We start from the raw sequence: 20,254 nt of genomic DNA on the forward strand, positions 1-20,254 counted from the left end.
TCCTCATCAAGTCCCACATCTGTGGAACGGTGTTAGCGATGATCGCCTGGAACAGTGGCACTATGACCACAGGAGGATTCTGCCTGGACAGCCTCCCTCATGTGTGAAAGGCATGTTCGATCATTGAGGAGGATGTACTACAGAGGATTTCATAAAGACAAATGAAGGCACAATAGGATGCTACTTTTTTTCTGTTCTTTTATCAGCAAATACAAACTCAGCTGATATTTCTAGGGCAAAATAATGCAGTTCGGCCACTCCGATAGAAGCCTTTTTCTTTTTTCTTTTTTTTTTACATATTTATGTCGCTTGTTTGCTCACAGTGGTTGAAAGCCGTAGTCCATTCACAGAGCGACATGTTCACACGCCCCGGCTCTCTCCCAGGATTCACTGGGGTGCCAATGGGCCTGTATGTTCTGTACAGGTGGGGCTCGAGGGACGCGGCTTAGAACGGCACGGGACTAATAAAGAATCCCAGATAGGGACGAGCGCCTTGCCATCTGTGTGCTGGAGCCACCATCCATCTAAATATCCCTCCACTTGCAATATAAAGTCAGCCAGGGATTTCTAATTAAAATTAAATTGTACCATGTGTCGCTAAAACTCAATTATAAAGTAATCAGAGGAATCTTTCCTCTGAAAGAGACAGTCCCGGGCCATTGTGGAACTTGCGGAGCAGAGCTTTGGGATTAGGGTGTAATTCTCATTGCACCTGGAACTTTTCTTGGATACCGAGTGAACCCTTTCCCTTGATTTGTGTGGCAGACTCGAACCCCATAAATATAATGGTGTGGGCTTTTGAATGTTGCCGTTGTCATGTCTGGTTTTGCAATGTTAGTCAAATTGTTTTCATCTAAAATGGGAATGAATGTAGCGCTGTTCTGTCTCTCAGCTCTGCTTCCTCTTTGAAGCGAGTGAACCGAGTAAAGTTCTCAGTGACTGGATTGAGAGCCCATTCTATGACTTCCCATGTACTGTAATATTTCTAAGGCGACGTTGTGTTCACTTACTATTATTTCACACCCCATTACATGCGTTTAACTTACACAGACTCAAAATCGTATTGACCTTCAGAACATCAGCTAATGTTTTACGGAGTTAACACACTGAAACAAATGGCATTGTAATATGAACCTATTAATTGAAAGATAACACTTTGCCTGAATATGACACCGCCTGCACCGAATTCTCTGAATTTGATTTTGTAATCGTAGACAGCTGTGCACATTTCACATTCATGAGCGTTTTCAAAATCTTCAAAAAAAACAGGAAAAAAAATCTCTAATAAACATTTCAATTTGAAGGGTAAACAACTACTTAGAATTCTTGTGTTTTTCATGGGAAAGTACCAGCCATAACTGTCCATAATGTATCTGAGAGGAAGATCATTATATTGTTTGGTTTCACTGGATCGGGAGAAATTGTAATTTCATGTGCATCTCAGCTGCTGTCAATGGGGGAAATGCAAAGCAATATTTACTTCCACGAGGTAAGCAGTGGCGTAATGGCCCCATAATTCAAGGCAAATAAGTCAGCGAACAGAGTGATGAGGGGACTAGAGCAGTTCCCTGTGTCTTCAGTCCGTAATGAAATGTCAAACTTTCTATGAGAGCTCTGTTAAAGTAAATTACGCGGCGGCTCGCTGCTGTGAAGCTGAGGCGTTACCGGGTCGTCGTGACATTCCATTTAGAATATTTTTTTTTTCTTTTTCAGCCTGTATGTATTCCAATTCAGAAGGAAAAAAAATGGCAGGAACATCTCAAATCCAGGGCCTTCAATTTATTCTATCTTTGATAAAGTAATTTACTTTTTGTATGCATCAGAATATTGCAATCACCCTGCTCTGTGGCAGATGGTAGAGTATACGAGGACAGCTAAAATAAGTATCCATTTATATTCATCCCTTGCTTTTCTTATCTGTTTTTTGACCATTTGCCCCAATCAAATATATACGGAGTATGACTCCATGATGTTTCTCCTCTTTTGTCTGATACACAAGATGCTTTCTCCAGCAGAGGCAGCATTACTTCCTCTGCTAGGCGGTTAACCGTTTCCTGTTGGTTTGGCAGACCCTGAAAGATCCAACTCTGGCTGCCAGGAAGGACTTCCAGAGGGAGGCAGAGCTTCTGACCAACCTGCAGCATGACCACATCGTGAAGTTCTATGGGGTTTGTGTTGATGGGGACCCGCTGATCATGGTCTTTGAGTACATGAAGCATGGAGACCTCAACAAATTCCTCAGGTACTGTTGAAGGAGAGAGCCAGTCATACAGTTAAAATCTGTTTTGTATTTAACCAGTATGCTGTTCATTGTGAAATGTATCAATAGGGGACATTGCCTTGATTGTACTCTGTAAGCCAAAAAAGAAATACATTTGCTATATAGCAGCCTGAGCTGGGCTAATATGTTGGTGTTAAGAATCATGAGCAGAACAATATTTTAGAGCTTTTTTAGCTGCCAAAATGAATGAATGAATGAATAAATGAAAGGATAAAACTCTTCAGTTATGATACATTACACAAAAAAGATGTTATTGCTAATTATTTCATCTATGACATTTAATATTTGAAGATCTGAGTCTGTAACTCATCCTGAATGAAAATATTTAGCAAAAATGATGAAATATTCTCATAACAGACTGCAAGATATCATCATCCACATCAAAGAATGCATAATAATGTTGGTCGCGGCTACCAATTAATCCTGTGGTAAAATAAGCCGTGCGTTAAAATGAAGGAGCCAGGAGAGTGTACTCACTCGCAGCGCGAGATGAGAGCATTTGGCATGCAAATAGGCCCTTTCTGCTCAATAACATTTGATGGTTACACCCGGAACACACTGATGGAAGAAGAGAGAGTGTGTGCCGCCGCCCGGGGTACCGGTGCAGCCAGCTTTACGGTTTGAGAACGGCAAGCGTGCCCACTTTGAGACGACAGCCAAGAGCCATTTGTGGAGCCTCTTTTGCAATCAGCGAGAGAATTTCAACTCTCCAGCAACAACGAGGAAAGCCAATCAGTACGATTCTAATCAAATGGCTTTTTAGATAATCACTAGCTACAATTATCTTAACATTTCTTGTGAACCTCTTTTATAAAACAGGAAATCCATTGACAAAGGATGTCGTATTTGTGCCCTATACTACATCGATATGTAGTTCAAAGTACTGATTCTGTTACTTTATTTTTCAATTATCCTGATTAAAAAAATTTTTATTGCCACATCAACTTAGCAGTTGCAAGGAATTTGTCTTAGTGAGGCCACAGAACATATATTATAGAAAGACGGAGACATAAAGCAAAACCCTCCCTAAGAACCCGCACATATAGTATAATAAATGCGTACACACATACACGCTTAAAACAGAATTGATCCATTTAAATTAGCACACACACGGCAATGGCATAAGTAGCTGTGTGACAGATACATTCAGATATTAATCCTATTAAACACTCCTATTTTGTAAAGTGCTGGTGCAAACTATTCACTATGCAAACTATGCAGATTGTTTCTAGGAAAATGTATGTGGAAAAATTGGCCACGTCCACAAGGAGAAATTTCCAGTGGAACCATGTGTTCTGATTGGGTGATGTTCTCTGCCCCCTTGTAGAGCTCATGGTCCTGACGCCTTGATCCTGGTGGATGGTCAGCCACTGCAGACCAATGGGGAGCTGGGTCTGTCCCAGATGCTGCAGATCGCCACACAGATTTCCTCTGGGATGCTGTACCTGGCATCCCAGCACTTTGTTCATCGTGACCTGGCTACACGCAACTGCCTAGTGGGCAATGGCCTGCTGGTGAAGATTGGAGACTTTGGAATGTCTAGAGACATCTACAGCACTGACTACTACCGGGTAAGTCTTCTTTGTCTCACTCATGATTTTAGCTGGGTGTTAGAAGAATGTGTCACTGGATTTTAGGAACACAAGGCCTCCAGTCCGTCTACAACAAAATAATTTGTCACAGGCTTCTTGGTTGCAGTTTGTGACAAGCTGTGATATACAGAACTTGAATATTTGAGTTTTAATTTTTATTTGGCCTTTGAAATGTCATATCTTCGTTTTGCAGCCACCTTTTTAAAATTTAGTTTACTGGAGATTTAAGACCGTATGAATCAAAGATACTTGCATAATAATTGTCAAGGATAAACACAATGAAGTCATAGACTTTTTTCCACTTTTTCATTGTTAAAATGTATATGCTGAAAGGTGTTTGTGGTTTGCAGTCATCAATGCTTTGGCATGCTATTAACAAAACACTATACTCTAAATAGCCTTAAACTCAATCTAATTCCAACATCACACAATCATAAATACTGGTTCATCATCATTACAATTAATACATGCTGTAAATATGCTGTTTGCAGATTACTTATTTTTTTAATGTATTTATTAAAATACTATCGCAGTCTGAAATAAATGAAGCAGTGGATAGATTTCCTCTGGGATCTGAGGGATGCATTTTTGAATGCAAGCATTCCACTTGTAACTGCTGACAATCCTAAATTGCATATATTTTTTACATAATGTAAGAAAGGGTGAAATTGTTCCTTCTGGAACAACCTCAGCAGAAGTAATAAAGGATAAAGGAGCTGTTCAGATCAGCTGACAGCGTGTCTGTGGTGAGACATGCTGACTTGGAGAGTCAACAGATGGCACAGACACATTTTATTTGTTCTGCGAGGACAATCAGTCACATTCAATTTAAAAGTTCTCCTTTTGTAAATGATCATCTTTTACTTCTTACTTCTTTTTCCCATTGATTTTTAGATTACATTTTAAAGATGCGTGTTGGGAAAGGTTGTCTACAAAAGGACCTGAACTCGAGAGACAAGACAAAGTAGCGAATTAATAACAAAAAATAGATCACACTTTTCAGACACAATGAGAAGTCCATTAAGCTTGATAATGGCTTTCGGCAGTCTATAATTCACCTGTGACATGCAGGTGTTATGAATGGCTTTCCTTAAAACCTAAAATACATGCTGTAAAAGGCAGCCAGGAGATATGTTTCATTTTTACCAAAAGTCACATCATTGATCATTTTATTCTGGACAGGTTTGTATTAATGGCACGATGGAAAGCTGACTGCTTACTCCAGTCTTATTACGGGTAAGAAATAGGAGGACATCAACTAAATATACTTTCTTAAAACAAAATAATATAAGAAACAACTAAAGCTATGGCACAGCCTCATTCTTTGTCTTTTTTTTCTCAGGATTTAAAAAGCCATAATCGTTACCTGAATCACACACATTAGGTTTGACTTATTCCAAATAATTCTAGGCCAGTGTGTCTAATTTGACAGCAGGTGGCTGCCTGTTGTTGCATTTTGTGATTAAATGTCTTGAAGAGAACTTGAATTGTTTGAATATTAATTTATAGTGGGATTGGTAGTTTGATTGACCTCAAAATACACATCACACAAGAAATTGCCAATGGACACGCTATGCTTCTTTCTCTATTATCTTTTCAATGTCCAGCTATATTACTGACTGACAAATCTTATGACCAATTGCATTTCTGTCACAGATATCCCTGTTGGCTGTTATTACGATATAGCCTATTGCACATCAAGCAGAAGTAAAAAAATGTATTTAAAAAACTTGCTGTTGATCTATGGTTCGTGAAATGAACTCAGGTGTGTGCAATGCATCAGTTTTCACAAATCAGTAGGCTATTAGGCAATATGCAACAGTCTGGACTGTAGGCAAACTTGGTGCAGGTTATTCTGGTTGATGTCAATGTCAACCAATAACATAAAGCAATGTCTACTGAAAAATATGGAACACACAGAGTAGTCTACATATATTAGATAATAGGAAAATTGTACATGATTTACATATTCTGTTAAAAGAACAACAAAAGTGTGAAGTAAAGCAAAAACAAAAGGCATTGTTTTCATCTTGTGTGTAAAACATGTGCTTGGAATTCTGCCTGAATGATTTAAGACTCCCTCATCAAGAAGTTCAAGTAAATAGTGGAAACCAAACAATGAAAATGCTGTCATCAGTTATTAATGTCTAAGATTCATGTTAGAGTCTGGATTCATGCTAAAAGGGTTAGTCATATTCACCTTTAATTAAATAAACAACATACACATATAAAAGCAAGACACTTGAAATAATACACCGTTAAACCAGATTGAAGTATGATTGTAAGGACTGCTCTAATTTCTTGTTGTTGTTCAGATATTTATCAGCAGTAAGCCTTATCTGTAGTGCATGCCTCTCATCTTCACAGATAACCAGCTGTTCATGGTGGGGAGATATCCATACCCCTCCTTTGAAATGGTAAACTGGGCAGTGTTCGTCCCACAGGCTGGGCTTGATAAATTACGTTAGGTCCTTTATCATGCGTTTATTAGCAGCTCACCGTGCAAGATGTTGAGGCAGCAGTCCTAGGGGTCTCAGGTGGTATATCAGGCCACTTAGTACTGAGATGCTCACCTTGGCTCTGACACAGTCCTGACTGTGCTAGTGCTGACTGAGGTCAACACTCCTTTTTACTAACCCATTATTGGCCAAGGATGCACACTGGAGAATTCTCACACCATGCTGCACAAGTTCTCCTGGCACTGTGACTGTGCATGTGAACTTGTAGACGAGGAATAGAAAAGAAGTGGTGGCTGATTGCTTGTCACTTATGCTATCCAACATTGCTCTGATGGGAGTGTTTGTGTAGGGTAGAAGAATATGCACATAATGTAAAATATTTACCATAGAACAGCATGGCACTGCACACTGGTAGAAGTAATAGAAGACAAAAATGCATGTATTACACGTGTGTGAATTTTTTGACATAGGCAGGTTTAGGAATTTTGGTACTGTTTTGAAGTACAGTACCATCCTCATTTTTATTGCTCTTACTAAGGGCCTTAGATAAACAAGACAAAACAGTGCTTTGATTTTTTTTTATCACATGCTAAATGACAATCTTTTGGTTTGTATAGCTAATAGGAGTACTGCTGGTTGAGAAAATCACTTTTGTGTGCTCACTACAGGATGTCAGGGGTACAATTACTTCACACCACTTTATGTTGCCTGTATCCGCCAATCTTTGAAAACCATGCTGCTTCCAGCCAGCTAAACATTCACAAACAATTGTCAGCACTTTCCGACATCCTGTCTTTGCCCACCTCTGATCACTGCAAATGTTTGCTGAGCAAAACGAAAAAAAACAAAAACAAAAAAAGCAGCAAATGAGAAAGCAAATGTAAACCTACTGTTGGTGTTATTATGCAAAGTATTCAAGCAGCATCTTTTATACAAACTGCTTGTTTCACATTGAAATAATTCAAAATGTTTATTTTGCATCAGACATTTACTCATTCATATTTGGACAGACATATTCCTGTTTTATGACATATTGGTTAAAAACAAATGATTGCAGGTTTGATTACCTGTCATTGCATCCTTGACCAGTGAACGGTAATTAAGCCGATTTGCCACAGTAAAATGTAATGTGTGCATATATAAACAGCTCATATAATGTGTAAACCATGCAATCATGTTTGAAGAACTCAGATTTAATCATATTTACCATATAAGAAGGGCTGGTCATATTCTTCCCAGATGAAAGCTTAAAAGGTAAGAAATAGTCTGAAGATGCACAGATCTTAATGTAGGGGACTGAAGGACACCCCCCCCCCCCCCCCCCCCCCCTTCTCCCCAAGTGGGAGTCTAGGGCAGTGCTTGCCCAGCCAGATAGCGGTTCTGCCAGATCCACCGTTTGGAACACTGACAGATCCGAGAGATTAGGAGGTCGTAACAGCTTTGGACACGTTCCCTGTGTCGAGTGATTATAAATTGGAGACACTGCCAAGAACACAGTTCTCTCACATCGCTGACTAGTCATATTGATGTTTGTTCCCCTTGGGGGCCTGAGAGTGCCCTGCAGGGATAAGGCACTGGGAGCAAGATGAGATTGAGGTTTTCACCAGAAGCCAATCCAATGGCTCTTGTCAGAATAATGAAAGCTGAGCATTGACCCCTGTAACCTAATGGGTTGTTAAGCATTGCTGGTGCAATAGTTTCTTGCGTTGCCATGTACCTGTATGAGCAAATGGCTAATAAAAACAATCAGGGTCGAAAATCGACAGGGCATCTCAGAAAGGTTCTGAAACATGCATGTGAAGACAAACTGCAGCAATCTTTGCCTGGTTGTTGAGATTGAGTGGATCTCAGGTTTTTTGTCTTCCCTATCACGGGTGAGATTAGTCCTTTTTGCCATGTGGCACAGCTAAATGAAATACAATAATGTCCGTTCATATGGCTGAGCAGCACTCAAGTCTGTTTTCTCCCACAGTGTAAAGGGGAGGGTAGGGGCGGGGCTACAAATCCTTGAGAGCCACGTGTTGCCAGGCAATAAGGAGATGAGCCATCTTCATTATCGCACTGTAGCCACAGCTCTGTGCCTCCGGTCAAGTCAGTCCAAATGAAAATAAAGCCAATAAATAACATCACCTACTGGCCAGGGAGAGCTCCCGGCACAGTCTGCTTCTTACTGCAGTGTGAGAGAGGGAGGCAGACACGTATTGAGATTGTTGGTGAATCCAAGCCTCTGTGAGGTTATTGTTCACCTGCTGGCTCATTTCTGCATCTGTTCAGCTACCAGCTGAGCTGGGGTGTCTTGAATTCTGCAGCGCAGGCAGATAATACTGCATCATATAACACCAGCCTGGATGTGTAGGGTAAAAATAGCTCTTTTTAAATTGAGGTTGTCATTTAACACTATGCATATTACGGATGATACGGAAGAAAATCCTTCCCTAAAGGCTGCAATACGGGACACCGCAATTGTCTTTTAATTAAACAGCATATTGACTTCTGAATTAGCAATGAAACACAATCATCACCTTGTGGTTAGACAGTGCTAGAGATATTGATGAGGGGATAGGGTTGCAGTGTTTTCTCTGTAAATGATACTTATGCTTATAAACACAGTGCTGATTGCACATGGTCTGCCCCACAGCTCAACGTGATATCAGGGGTTTTCTTGTGGCTGCTCAGCCGATTTTAACCCCCTCAGTCGTTAAAGGACAGCCGTCAGTATTTGGTGATTTGCCATGTTGAAACTTGTGCACCTGAACAAATAATTAATAATAATCTGTATAATCTGGTTAATTACCCATACCAGCATACTAAATATACTCTGTTGTCTTTTCTCCAGACCTTGAACCTATATCCTCTAATATATTTAAATGATGTTTATATGCTTACAGAAAGACTGTGCAGTTAAAAAAGTAATTGACAAAAGCATAGTCGAGATAAGTGCTGTCCAGGAACCAATACGAAGTTCAGTGAACAGATAATTTGTAACCCTGGCTTCCTTCATTTCTGTGCTAATGACTAGCCTGGTTTCCTGTCTCTCAGCCTTTCTGTGTACACACATGAAATGTTGGCCTCTTAGTAGATGGTCAGCCACTTGTGAGCACAATGTGTGCCAACATGCCACTGCTAAAGATCTCTGCAGTCCGGCGTGGGATGTGCAGGGCGGGGAGAACATTTCGCCCGATGAGAAAACCGCAATCAGGATTCGAGGTCAATCTTGCGAGAGGACGGTCGGTGCGCGGTCTTCGTGTTGCTGTCTCTACAGTTAGCTGGGACAGCAAGCTGTGCTCATCTAGAAAATGGCCCTGTGTTAGAGAGAACTGCTGTGGAGCAGTCAACGGAGCAGAAACACCAAGACTGAACAGCACTCCATAGATGAGCCAGCCCCTCAGAAAATAGCAGGACATGAAATACGTGCAGACGGAAGAGCTGGCAAAGGCAACAGTGATATTGTTCCCCAATGACTTCCATGTCATGTGCATAAATATTGCATTGAGAAAGGGGAGTTTCACTGATACCATAGTGTGATATACACAGTTCTGTTTTGCAGATCTTGCTTGTTCAGCTCAAGGTAAATGCGCAAAGACTTCCTGGGCTATTAAAAAGTTTCATGCTATAAAAAGAAAACTCTCTTCAGGTGGATTCCTAGAATTTACCAAGTGGCCAAAAACAGGCTTCTTGCTCACTTGCTGGTCATGTTGAGAGACATTGCTCCCTAGCTCCATTGCAGTTGGCTCCAGTAGAGGTCTTTCATCCACCCATTTCAATGTAAGACAACGGTACCCATATGGTCAAAATATATCTTTTGTCATTTAGACAATATTAAAATTTTTTAATCAGGGACAGTTTGCATCACTGAGCATCACTGTATTGCATGTGTTTAGTGGACGATCCGGACCCAGCCCAGACTTCATGACCACATCATGACCCTACTTTGCAGTCTCTGGCTCATTTATACAACATGGTGGGTATTCTTAAGACCAGAATTTTGCAGATATTGTAGATTGTATAAAAATGGCCTGTTAATTATATATTTTTTTAAAACAATACTTGGGGCTGACCTGACTGGTAAAATATTTTTCTATATTTGTAAACAAGACAACAATTATAGTTTATTGCTGGCATATTGGCTCTGTGACCCATGGAGAGATGCATAATAGACAAAAGGTTTCCCCTACCTTGGTGCTCAGTACTAACTTCTGTGGATAATCGGGCAGCTGCAATCTGCTTCACTACAGCTGTGCAGTTCAGCTGCTGGACTACAGAACAGAAAAGAAGTGACTGTTGCCTGCATACATTTTGGATGATGTGAATTCTAGTTTACACCCTCACAAATCACTGCATGATGTTACAGCAATTGTGCAGCAATTATACAAGATTGTGTAAGAGGATAACAGAGAATGATGGGAAGCATATAGAAGAGTATGGAGTAGATGGAGTGATGTTAGCAGAAGCTAATTAGGGTGAAGTGGAGTAGAAACTGAAGGTAGGAGTTGTGGGACGCCAAGGGAAAGAACTCACCAATGTGACCAGTGCAGTTTACCATGAAAAATTAATGTGTGTGGATTATTTCATTTTGTGGTGCGGAGCTAGTCTCTCTGAAATTTGTGCAGGGAGAGCTGAGGGCTGATCCTCCATATTTTGGGCCACAATGGGTGGATGTCTGTCTGTCATTTACCAAATGCTCCCACAGCTCTTTGCACATATCTGCAGTGTACACTCATCCTTTGAAAGTCACTGCTGCAGACATTGAAAGTTCTGTGACCTGTTGATGGAGTTTGAGCCTTTAGTTTTGCGTCTCACCCTTTGTGTTTCTTTATGGTAATTGTGCGTACCTGACAATGTTCCACTCTGTCACTCTGTTCTAATATCATTACACTGCTTCATAATGCAGTATAATATATGTAAGTGTGGTTTAGCCATGGTGGATAACAAACATTCTGTAATTACCCATTTACACAATTCCGTATTTACACATTTAATCAGCACCACGACCATACGTGTTTTCAACATCAATGACCGCTGTAATTAATGTGGAGCCACCACTTAATGTTGAAAAGAACAATACCAAGCAGCTTGCTGAAACGTCAGTCTTGTTCACACTGCCATAGATATGATTAATGCGGTGCAATTGACATGAATAGGAAATAGATTTGAAAACAATTCAGGCTAATGAAATCTGAGTGCTGTGATGATCATTATTGTTTTATCCATTAATATCTAGTTACGAAGGGGCAATGTTTTGGAGGGCGGCATGACTACATATTAAGGTGGTGCATGAGTTAAAACAGTCAAACAGTCTTTTAACAGATTACTTTTTTTCCAAAGCCCTGCCTTCTTCTCCTTTGAAAAATTCCCCTTTGGCCTCATTGATTCTCTCTTGCTCTGAATATCTTAGGCATGGTGTCTGTTTTCCTTTGTGGATCCACAGAAAAAAAATATTTCAAAACTTGATATTTACCTAAGATCAGTGCAGGGAAATCTGTCAAGAATCTCTGGAGAAGCCTCCAGCTGTCCACTGTGTAGTTCCTCAAATAACGAGCCAGCGGAAGTGTGCTTTCATTCCCATAGTTCATTTTTATCGCTCATTTTTCTGCATGCGTTGTTCCATACTGTTATGATTGCTGTTTCACGCGTTTGAAACATGTTCATAAACTACGCAGTCTTCCATTATAATCTATTGTAAAGCTGAGTGGAATATTTCTTGTGTGTGGGGCGTTCTCTTGGGTCCTAACAAAAACTGGTCCCTGATATGATGTGGCTAAATCTGGATGAAAGATTTTCTCTGATATACAGTACTTTGGTTTAACCTGCTGATGAAAATTTGATTGTTGGGTGTACAGTTGTACTGAATGCCTATCCGACAGGTAGGAGAACAGGTCTGATGGATGTTTCTCTTTGATACTTTCAGTGGGGGGTTAAGTGGCGATGACAGGTGGGCTCTGATAGTTGGGGTGTACAGTAATGATGGATGCTCATCTGTGATAGCAAGGAGTAAAAAATGGACACTTGCCCCTGACAGACAGGGGGTTAAGTGCTCATTAATACCTGCGTGCCTTATCTGGGTGTAACAGAAATCTCACTTCTGGGTAATATTTAATGTCATTCATGAATGATGGGATTTAAGCACTGATGAAAGCATGTTTGTCATAGGTGGGAGGACACACAATGTTGCCCATTCGCTGGATGCCACCTGAGAGCATCATGTACAGGAAGTTCACCACAGAGAGTGATGTGTGGAGCTTTGGAGTCATTCTATGGGAGATCTTCACCTATGGGAAGCAGCCATGGTTTCAGCTGGCCAATAATGAGGTATGTACATAAGCACTGTATGTAGCTAGACTTGTGTAAGCTGTTCTCTCATTCAGTGCATCAAAGAGAATTATCATCACACTGGTTATCTCACTTGAGTTGTGTATACATTTGTCAATGTACTAATATCTTGTCAGCACTAATGTCTAGTTTGCATGTTTTTGCGCTGTTATGAATATCATGTGCTCTCAGTTTCTGGAGTCACATGTTTGATTTTTGCTACAGAGTGGCCAATTTCCTTCTTATGTATTCTTTACTTTTTTAATTGAATTTAATATTCACTTCATATTCTGGAGCTGTGTTGTAAAAACCCTTTCTGCCCTGCGTGGAGCAGTGACGAGAACAATGATGCTTTTATCCAAAGTTCAAGAGAAATGCTAATGAGGAGGCAACAAGTCATAGCCCCAGGGCTCATCTACAGCACCATGTGTTGTGTAAGAAGTGAATTTGTCTATTTTCAGAGAAGCTATTTGCACTATATTTTAACCCTGGAGGAGAAACGATTAGAACTCCAGCTTATTCAAGGAGAGTGAGGCAATTAAAGGATGCTAATTCTAGCTGCAACTGTCATGGCTGCTCATTGTCACGTCACTTACGATTCCATTAATTCAAATGGACCATCTGCCTTTAAGCCATCAGAAATAACCGCAAATAAAAAACATAAAATATTACGCATGATTTTATGCATAAGATCTGATGAGAGGCTCCCAGCACCATGTATGCCTCTCTTCTCACCATACATGGATACGTCAGTGAGACAATTACTGCCTCAAGGTGACCTTTTCCCCTTGGTGCCCATCACACTCTCTCTCACATTAGCAGCATTGGAACTGCCTGTGGTCTATGTGCCCCTGTATTTGAACCATGCATAAGTAGTTGCAACCTGTCACTCTTGGAGCTTGTCTATCACATGGAATGAATAGTAATCTGTAATTTCCTATTCTGGTTGAAAAGAATAGAGTTTCAATAGTGTACAATGTAAAAAATAAAAAAAGAGTAAAAAGAGATGATTAGATATAGGACCCCATTAATCAATAATTTGTTGATTTGTTGCTGTATTTGTTTATTGGAAGTGGTCATACACATAAGTTACGTCTTATTCATTCTTTGTTATTGGTAAATGTTGGTAAATCCCAATTGAATGTAAATGAGTAAATGCTGTGAGAAATGCCATGTAGAAATTACAGCCTTTTATATGTTTTTATACGTAGTTTCCCATTTAGTTCCCCCATAGTGGCACTAGAAAGATTGTTTTTATTGTTTTTACCTAGATTTGATATTACATGGTCCACTGTATCTCTTGTGGTCGAACTGTCAAAATATCATATGGACCTGCAATGTTGCTTTTTTGCCATAAGGAAATGTGTTTACTCCAGGTCTGGAGATGTTGTAAATATTTGATCGTTGGTACTGCACATTCATGTTCATTTTGATGAAACAGATACTTCTCTGGAAATGTGTGTGGACACTTCACAATCGCTGACTATAGGTTCATTTGATAAATGAGGCCCCTGGAGAGTAGCACACAATTTCCCCATGCTGATACACGTCAAGAAAGATTTTGAGTTGAGAAAGGGGAAAATAATTACAGTTCTGACTGGCTTCATTAACTTCTCCTGTGGGTGTTAAAGTGAATACATTTCCTCTACAGTATACAGCCACTGCTCTCTGTTGTAGTGTTGCAGACTACACAGCACAGTCATTTACACTAACAGAGACACGTTCCTTGGGCCCGGTGCGTACCAGGCTCCAAAACCCTTAGCTCAGCAGTTAAGCCTTTGTCTGGTGGTGTAATTGTTCTTCACTCATGACCAAAAATACCCTGTAGTAAAATATTGATGCTGTGCCAGGAAAAAAAATAATTCGGCATTACTTAATGTTCATGTCTAACTGCATTTTGTGAGAGTAATCTTTGCATTTAATTTGCAATGCTCCTAGTTTAAAGCGGGCTTCAGCCACTTTCGCATGACAAGAGTCAAATGCTGCCTCCGACAGCAAGTAAGGTGGTGAGTGACTACACAAGAATGAAGTGCCGCCAGCCGTTGAAACTTGATGTCACCCATCCAGGAAAGCTGTTTTTTTGGAGAACTTTAACAACTGATGATAGTAGTCAGTTTTCTGCGATATAATGCTAAATTGTGAACTTGCTTTGTGAAAGCGAAAATCTTGGGTTTGTCCCAAAATGACAACAGTTGTCAATCTAGTTGGGGGTTCAATGTTGATAGCGATAATACAGAATAGCAAACTATAGTAGCACCAGCTAGCCCCAGCTGACTACTTATCTGCCTCCTCTTCCCCAAGGTCAAACTTATTTTTGGGTTATACAGCTCAGGACAATGGCAAGACATATAGAATTAGCTATTCTGCCATGTTTATATCTGCCTGCTGCATACACAGCTGATGTGATTGGACGTGCTACGAAAGGTCAGCTTCAAGCAAGGCTAAAGTTCAAAAGATCTGAACATTGAAGATCACAGCTCTGCATCAATTTTGAGCTGTGCACTATGCCAGGCTTAGCTGCCCGGTCAGGCATCAACACCCTCTCCATCAGATTTAATGGTTTGACACCATGTCGAGTGTTTTGACGCCGATCGTGTCCAAGCAGCTTTATTAAGAACATGTAACCCATTTGACCCTCTGAATGTTGCATTTGTTGAATGGGAAATTAAAGCATCAATAGTTGATACGTTTAGAATAATCAGACACATTTTGCTTTGAAACGCAATATAAAAAAACAACTTAATTTAGATCCATTTCTTTAAACCTGAGCAGAAAATCACTTGTTGAATTATGACCTTTCCATTTATTCAACGGTGCAAGGAATCAATATCATAGTTGCTGTGAAGATCCATTAAATTATTCTTTATGATTTTGGTGATCACATGGTCCAAGACAAATCCAAACATGTCTTGCTTAAAGGAAGCTCAGTTTTATCTAACACATTATTTGATCAGCTTCCTGCTAACTTCTTTCATTAGGTGCAGAGCTGGCATTGTTGGAGAGGTAATGGAACAAAAAAGATTATGAATCAAAAGGTTAATCAGCCAAACATACTGGGTCATTCCGTCCACAGCACTTCAGAAATTTGACTCAGTGGTGTGAATACAAATGCAAGGGATGGGTGAACAAATTGAATATCTCCAAGGTCTTTTGAACATTTTCCTTAAAGATGTGATTTGCATTCACTTAAACAGTGTGGCACTGGCATACTGCTTTATACATTAATATCATTCATTTGTTGACCAATCACCAAGTCTCAACAAAGATTACCGCATTATGTTTCAGTTCACCCATTTTCTGTCATTTTAATTGTACTTACGGTATCTTACCAAATGTGATTTGTGGATCATAGAATGCTGATGAAAAAATAATAACTTTAGTTAAAAAAAATAAGGTTAGACAAATTTATTAAAGCATTATTCCTTTGGAAAGCAACATGTCTGGTCTTTAAATGTGCCACGTGGCTGGACACAGTTGAAATATGCACAATACATAACTCATTAACAACCATTCTTGCTTGTGAATGGCTAGTTTGACGAAAGGAACAGGCGAAGCTTCCTCAAAGCATGAGATATTGCAGCAGAAAGTCAATAGTAAAGCCTGTCTGCATTGGTGTTACAGAAGCGTATTTATTATTTTTAACCTGATTATTTTTAGTACTCCCTGGTGAACCCGCAGTGACTTTTGTATGGGAATGTAACTTCCGACTGTAGCTGAAATATAATCAGCATCGTTCTGTGTTCAGTGTGGCCCAGAATTGGGTCAAATGCTGATTTAATGGTGACTGTTAATTTCACTGTGATTGACCCTGAGCAGTCTCTGTGCAGCGTGGAGTATATGATTAGTCCTTCTGCTTTGTGACTTTGAGGCCCCTATTTTATCTCCTGAGCATGACCCATTAAATCAATATGAAGCTGACAGATTTCTGCCACCACCCAAGGGAAAACGGGCACACTGAAATGCAAAAACCAAAGGCTAGCTGGACAGGTGATATCAAACACATGAAGAGGTCCGCACTTGTAATTATGGTGTTTGTTCACTTTGCTTTGTTTATTCATCTTTAGGCTATCATATCAAATTAAGCAGTTTGATTAAAAAAATATATGCTTGTTGAATTCTAGTAATATTAATGAAGTAATCATTCAAGAAGTGTGCGTCCGTGCGTGTGTGTTTGTGTGTATGCGTGTGTGTCTGTGAGCGTGTGTATTGCTGTAAATTCACTATATATTATACAAGGCCTTGAGAATAAAATTAGCGTCCAGTTTGCACTGATGGCTCTACAGGTATGTTGACCTGTTCACTGTCCTCTTGGCAGGTCATCGAGTGCATCACACAAGGTCGTGTACTGGAGAGGCCTCGAGTCTGCCCTAAGGAGGTGTATGACATCATGCTGGGATGTTGGCAGAGGGAACCACAGCAGCGTTTGACCATCAAGGACATCCAGAAGATCCTGTATGCCTTGGGGAAGGCCACGCCCGTCTACCTGGACATCCTGGGCTAGCCACGGTGGGCCCCGCCCGTGTGTCTGTCTGTGCCGGACAGACAAACACAATCCAGGAAAAACCAAACAACATGTACCTTACTGCTCCACTGTCAAACACCAACGAGATGGGGATAGACTCAAGTGCCTGCTACGCCTTTCGATACACAGGATAACGCTCTTTAAAAAAACACTTTTACATTTTGTTTACCTATATACAAAATGTACAGAGTTCTACTGTAAGAAGAGGAATTTCCCTTTTTTTCTTAAAAGCGACCTCCTTAAAAAAAAGTAAAAAAGCAAAAAAAAAGAATAAAATAAATAAAAAGAAAAAAGAAAAAATGACTTTAAAAAACAAAGCCTGGAAGAGAACCAACGTGTTTGCTTTTGGTATCCCAACAGCCTGATCGAAGACTAAACTCCCCAGTGTTTTTTATTTGATAAATATATATATATAAATATAATATATATTTTTATTTATTTAGTTTTTTCTTTCTCAACATGTGGATGTCTGCCATATTTGTTGCTAAGGGTATATCACCTTTTTAGAGTCAGACTATTGGCCAGGACTTACTGAAGAAAGCCTTACTGCACTCTGATTGGCTGGATCTTATCTCTGACACCAGAGGAGACATCCAACGGGGCTTTCTGTTTCTAAGGGAAAGAAAAACACAACCATGTGGGTGAAATGAAGAAACCCTGGGAAAGAAGGACCCACCAATCATTACAAACAACCTAATTTAATAACTGAATGTACATAATGTAAATTTCTATACGTGTCACAAATTATGTTAACTTATTTCTTTTCCTATTTAGATTATTTTAGCTCCTTGGTGTGCTGTTATGGTGAGTTAATTCTATAAATATTTTAAGAATCCTCTTCAATATTTTCTTTTGGACATGGTCATAGAATGTATGTTTTATATTACACTAAGGATGCCTCATTTTCTTCTTACCACAAAGTTGTATTTAAGCTTTGTAATGGAACTGAGACAGGATAAAACTAAGTTCCATGGAGAGTCAGAGTCTGACACCAGATTGCTGAGGTGACATGATGACTTGATGCATTGTTTCTTCTGCCATTCCAGCAGGAGATATGGCATAATGCCTTCTTTAATTTTACATTGTTTCCTTGAAGAATATTATATTAAACTATACATCCTTCCCAAAATTAGTATCATAAAAAAAAAACCTTTTTACTCCTCTTAAAATATTAAAAACAGAAATGACATTTTTATGGGTAGAATTAGCAATGGTACACAAGTACCAGAGAATCTGAATATTTTATTTAGAATGGCAATTTAATGGACACAATATCAATTACAGACATTCCATGTTTTTCCATACATTCCATTTCTGTCTTTGAGTCGTTGATATAGAGTGCATTTTCCATGTACATCATTCCATGAGCTTGGAAGTAATGCGATAAAGACCAATGTCCAACAGACGGGGTAATTTCTAGGCCAGTGTAAATAATTATTCATGTGGATCAAAGCCTAATTTCCATGACACATAATGAGTGATATTATGACACTTACAATAACTGCAGTTTTGATATTGTAAGGCATGGCTGAGGCATCTACAATAGATACCACTGTATTATTCAGTCTTGTGACATAGCTATGTGCATCGATGCAGCATTTAAAACCTTTTTATTTTTACATTTATTCCATTGGCTAATGGCAGTTCATCTATCCTGTTCACCTGTTCTAATATTTTGCTTTCTTGGCACACACAGTAATTGTACCAAAAGCATTAGGTATCAGTGAAGAGGTAAAGAGCTATTGTGAACATTGTGTTGTGATGGCTAATACTAAGACATTGCATTAACGTACTCTCTCGTCATAAAATGAAGTTGAGCTTAAATCTGAATTCAGTAAGTTACAGTGATGCATCCAAAGTTATTCCATATGGGCATAAACTGACTTTAGTTTAATTCAGTGCAAATTTAGTTTCGGTCATCATGTCAGCACTAATATTACCACATACGCATATTACTCATATTACAGTGTATACGATGTCAGCATTAAATGTGTATATTAACACGACTCTACAAAACTTAGCCAGTCTGGCTTCTTTTATGATCTTCCTTGTGTCATAAATGTTTGTGTGCTCTTCATAATCACCTATCTTGTCTTAAGTCTTTGGATCTTTCTCTGTATCTTTATATATCCGCCCTTTCTAAAATTGTAAATGGAATATATACTTGTCCCTAACCTTTGCGTTCAGGTTTATAACACATAAAGGGACTCTCAGCCAGCCAGTGAGGACAGCTGGAACATTTGTTCATCTTGTGACCTTGTTTTTTGGCTTTCCATATTTTGTGAGCTGGTTCTTGCCATATTAAAGGAGAAATGTAAAGGGCTATTGATATGTGATAAGATGTTTTGTGCATTGGTGTCCCTGCCTGCTGCTGTCCTGATGTAGTTATTCATTGATTTACACTTTGCCTGGCTGTGTGGCTACACAGTCCCAGGAGTGATAGACAGGAGATTTCCCCTGGTAGGCATACCCTCATCCTTGTTAATATGGTTCTTGCTGGTAAAAAGCCTGCTATCACCGACCTAACACGTGCCCCTGTGCTCAGATACGAAACTCTAGTCATGAGTGACTTAATGTAAACACCCTTGACTGGTTATAATTCAACAGAACTCCTCTGCAGCCGCTTACAGCATACAGCATGCGCACACGTGATGTAATGCAACAAGTGTCTTGCTAATCCAACATATGTTGCTTCCAGTTTCTGAGAATATGGCCCGAATTAATGTAGGAGAAAGCGTTGAATGTTGAAAATATTGCTATGAATATATGGACCTGTCTCCTCCCCTATCCTGATAATATAATTTAATCCACAAGGATCCTGAAATTAATAATTTTCCAGTCTGTTGTGTCATATATCCAGTGGGAAATTAATTTACAGTTCGACCATTAAACATTTTTTTTTTGCACGGGACGTGCTAACATAAGAACTATCAACACGGCGCTGTATTCTAAAGCTGACTTCTTCTGTAAAGTGAGGTTTTCATAAATCACCTTGCAGTACCCCTCCTGGGTATCTGCTTCTTTTGCCACTTTTTGAGTCTGGTAACAGCCTCTGGTGAGATATGAAGGGAGATCCTTTCCACTGTGCTCA

The 20,254-nt window shown here is 39.6% G+C and overlaps 1 protein-coding gene across 3 annotated transcripts in view; it reads left to right on the forward strand.

Moving 5' to 3' along the window:
• The window catches only part of LOC118227992 (NT-3 growth factor receptor-like), a 177,806-nt gene extending 158,318 nt beyond the window's left edge, over positions 1–19,488 (forward strand). For all 3 annotated transcript variants that reach the window (XM_035419147.1, XM_035419148.1, XM_035419149.1), the window contains 4 exons: positions 2,070–2,242; positions 3,609–3,852; positions 12,483–12,641; positions 16,957–19,488. In XM_035419147.1, coding sequence (XP_035275038.1) covers positions 2,070–2,242; positions 3,609–3,852; positions 12,483–12,641; positions 16,957–17,142 — 762 coding nt within the window. In that variant the 3' untranslated portion in view covers positions 17,143–19,488. The remainder of the gene's footprint in view (positions 1–2,069; positions 2,243–3,608; positions 3,853–12,482; positions 12,642–16,956) is intronic.
• The last annotated feature ends 766 nt before the right edge of the window (positions 19,489–20,254 follow it).

The sequence above is a fragment of the Anguilla anguilla genome, chromosome 5, assembly GCF_013347855.1.
Source record: "Anguilla anguilla isolate fAngAng1 chromosome 5, fAngAng1.pri, whole genome shotgun sequence".
NCBI classification, from domain to species: domain Eukaryota; kingdom Metazoa; phylum Chordata; class Actinopteri; order Anguilliformes; family Anguillidae; genus Anguilla; species Anguilla anguilla.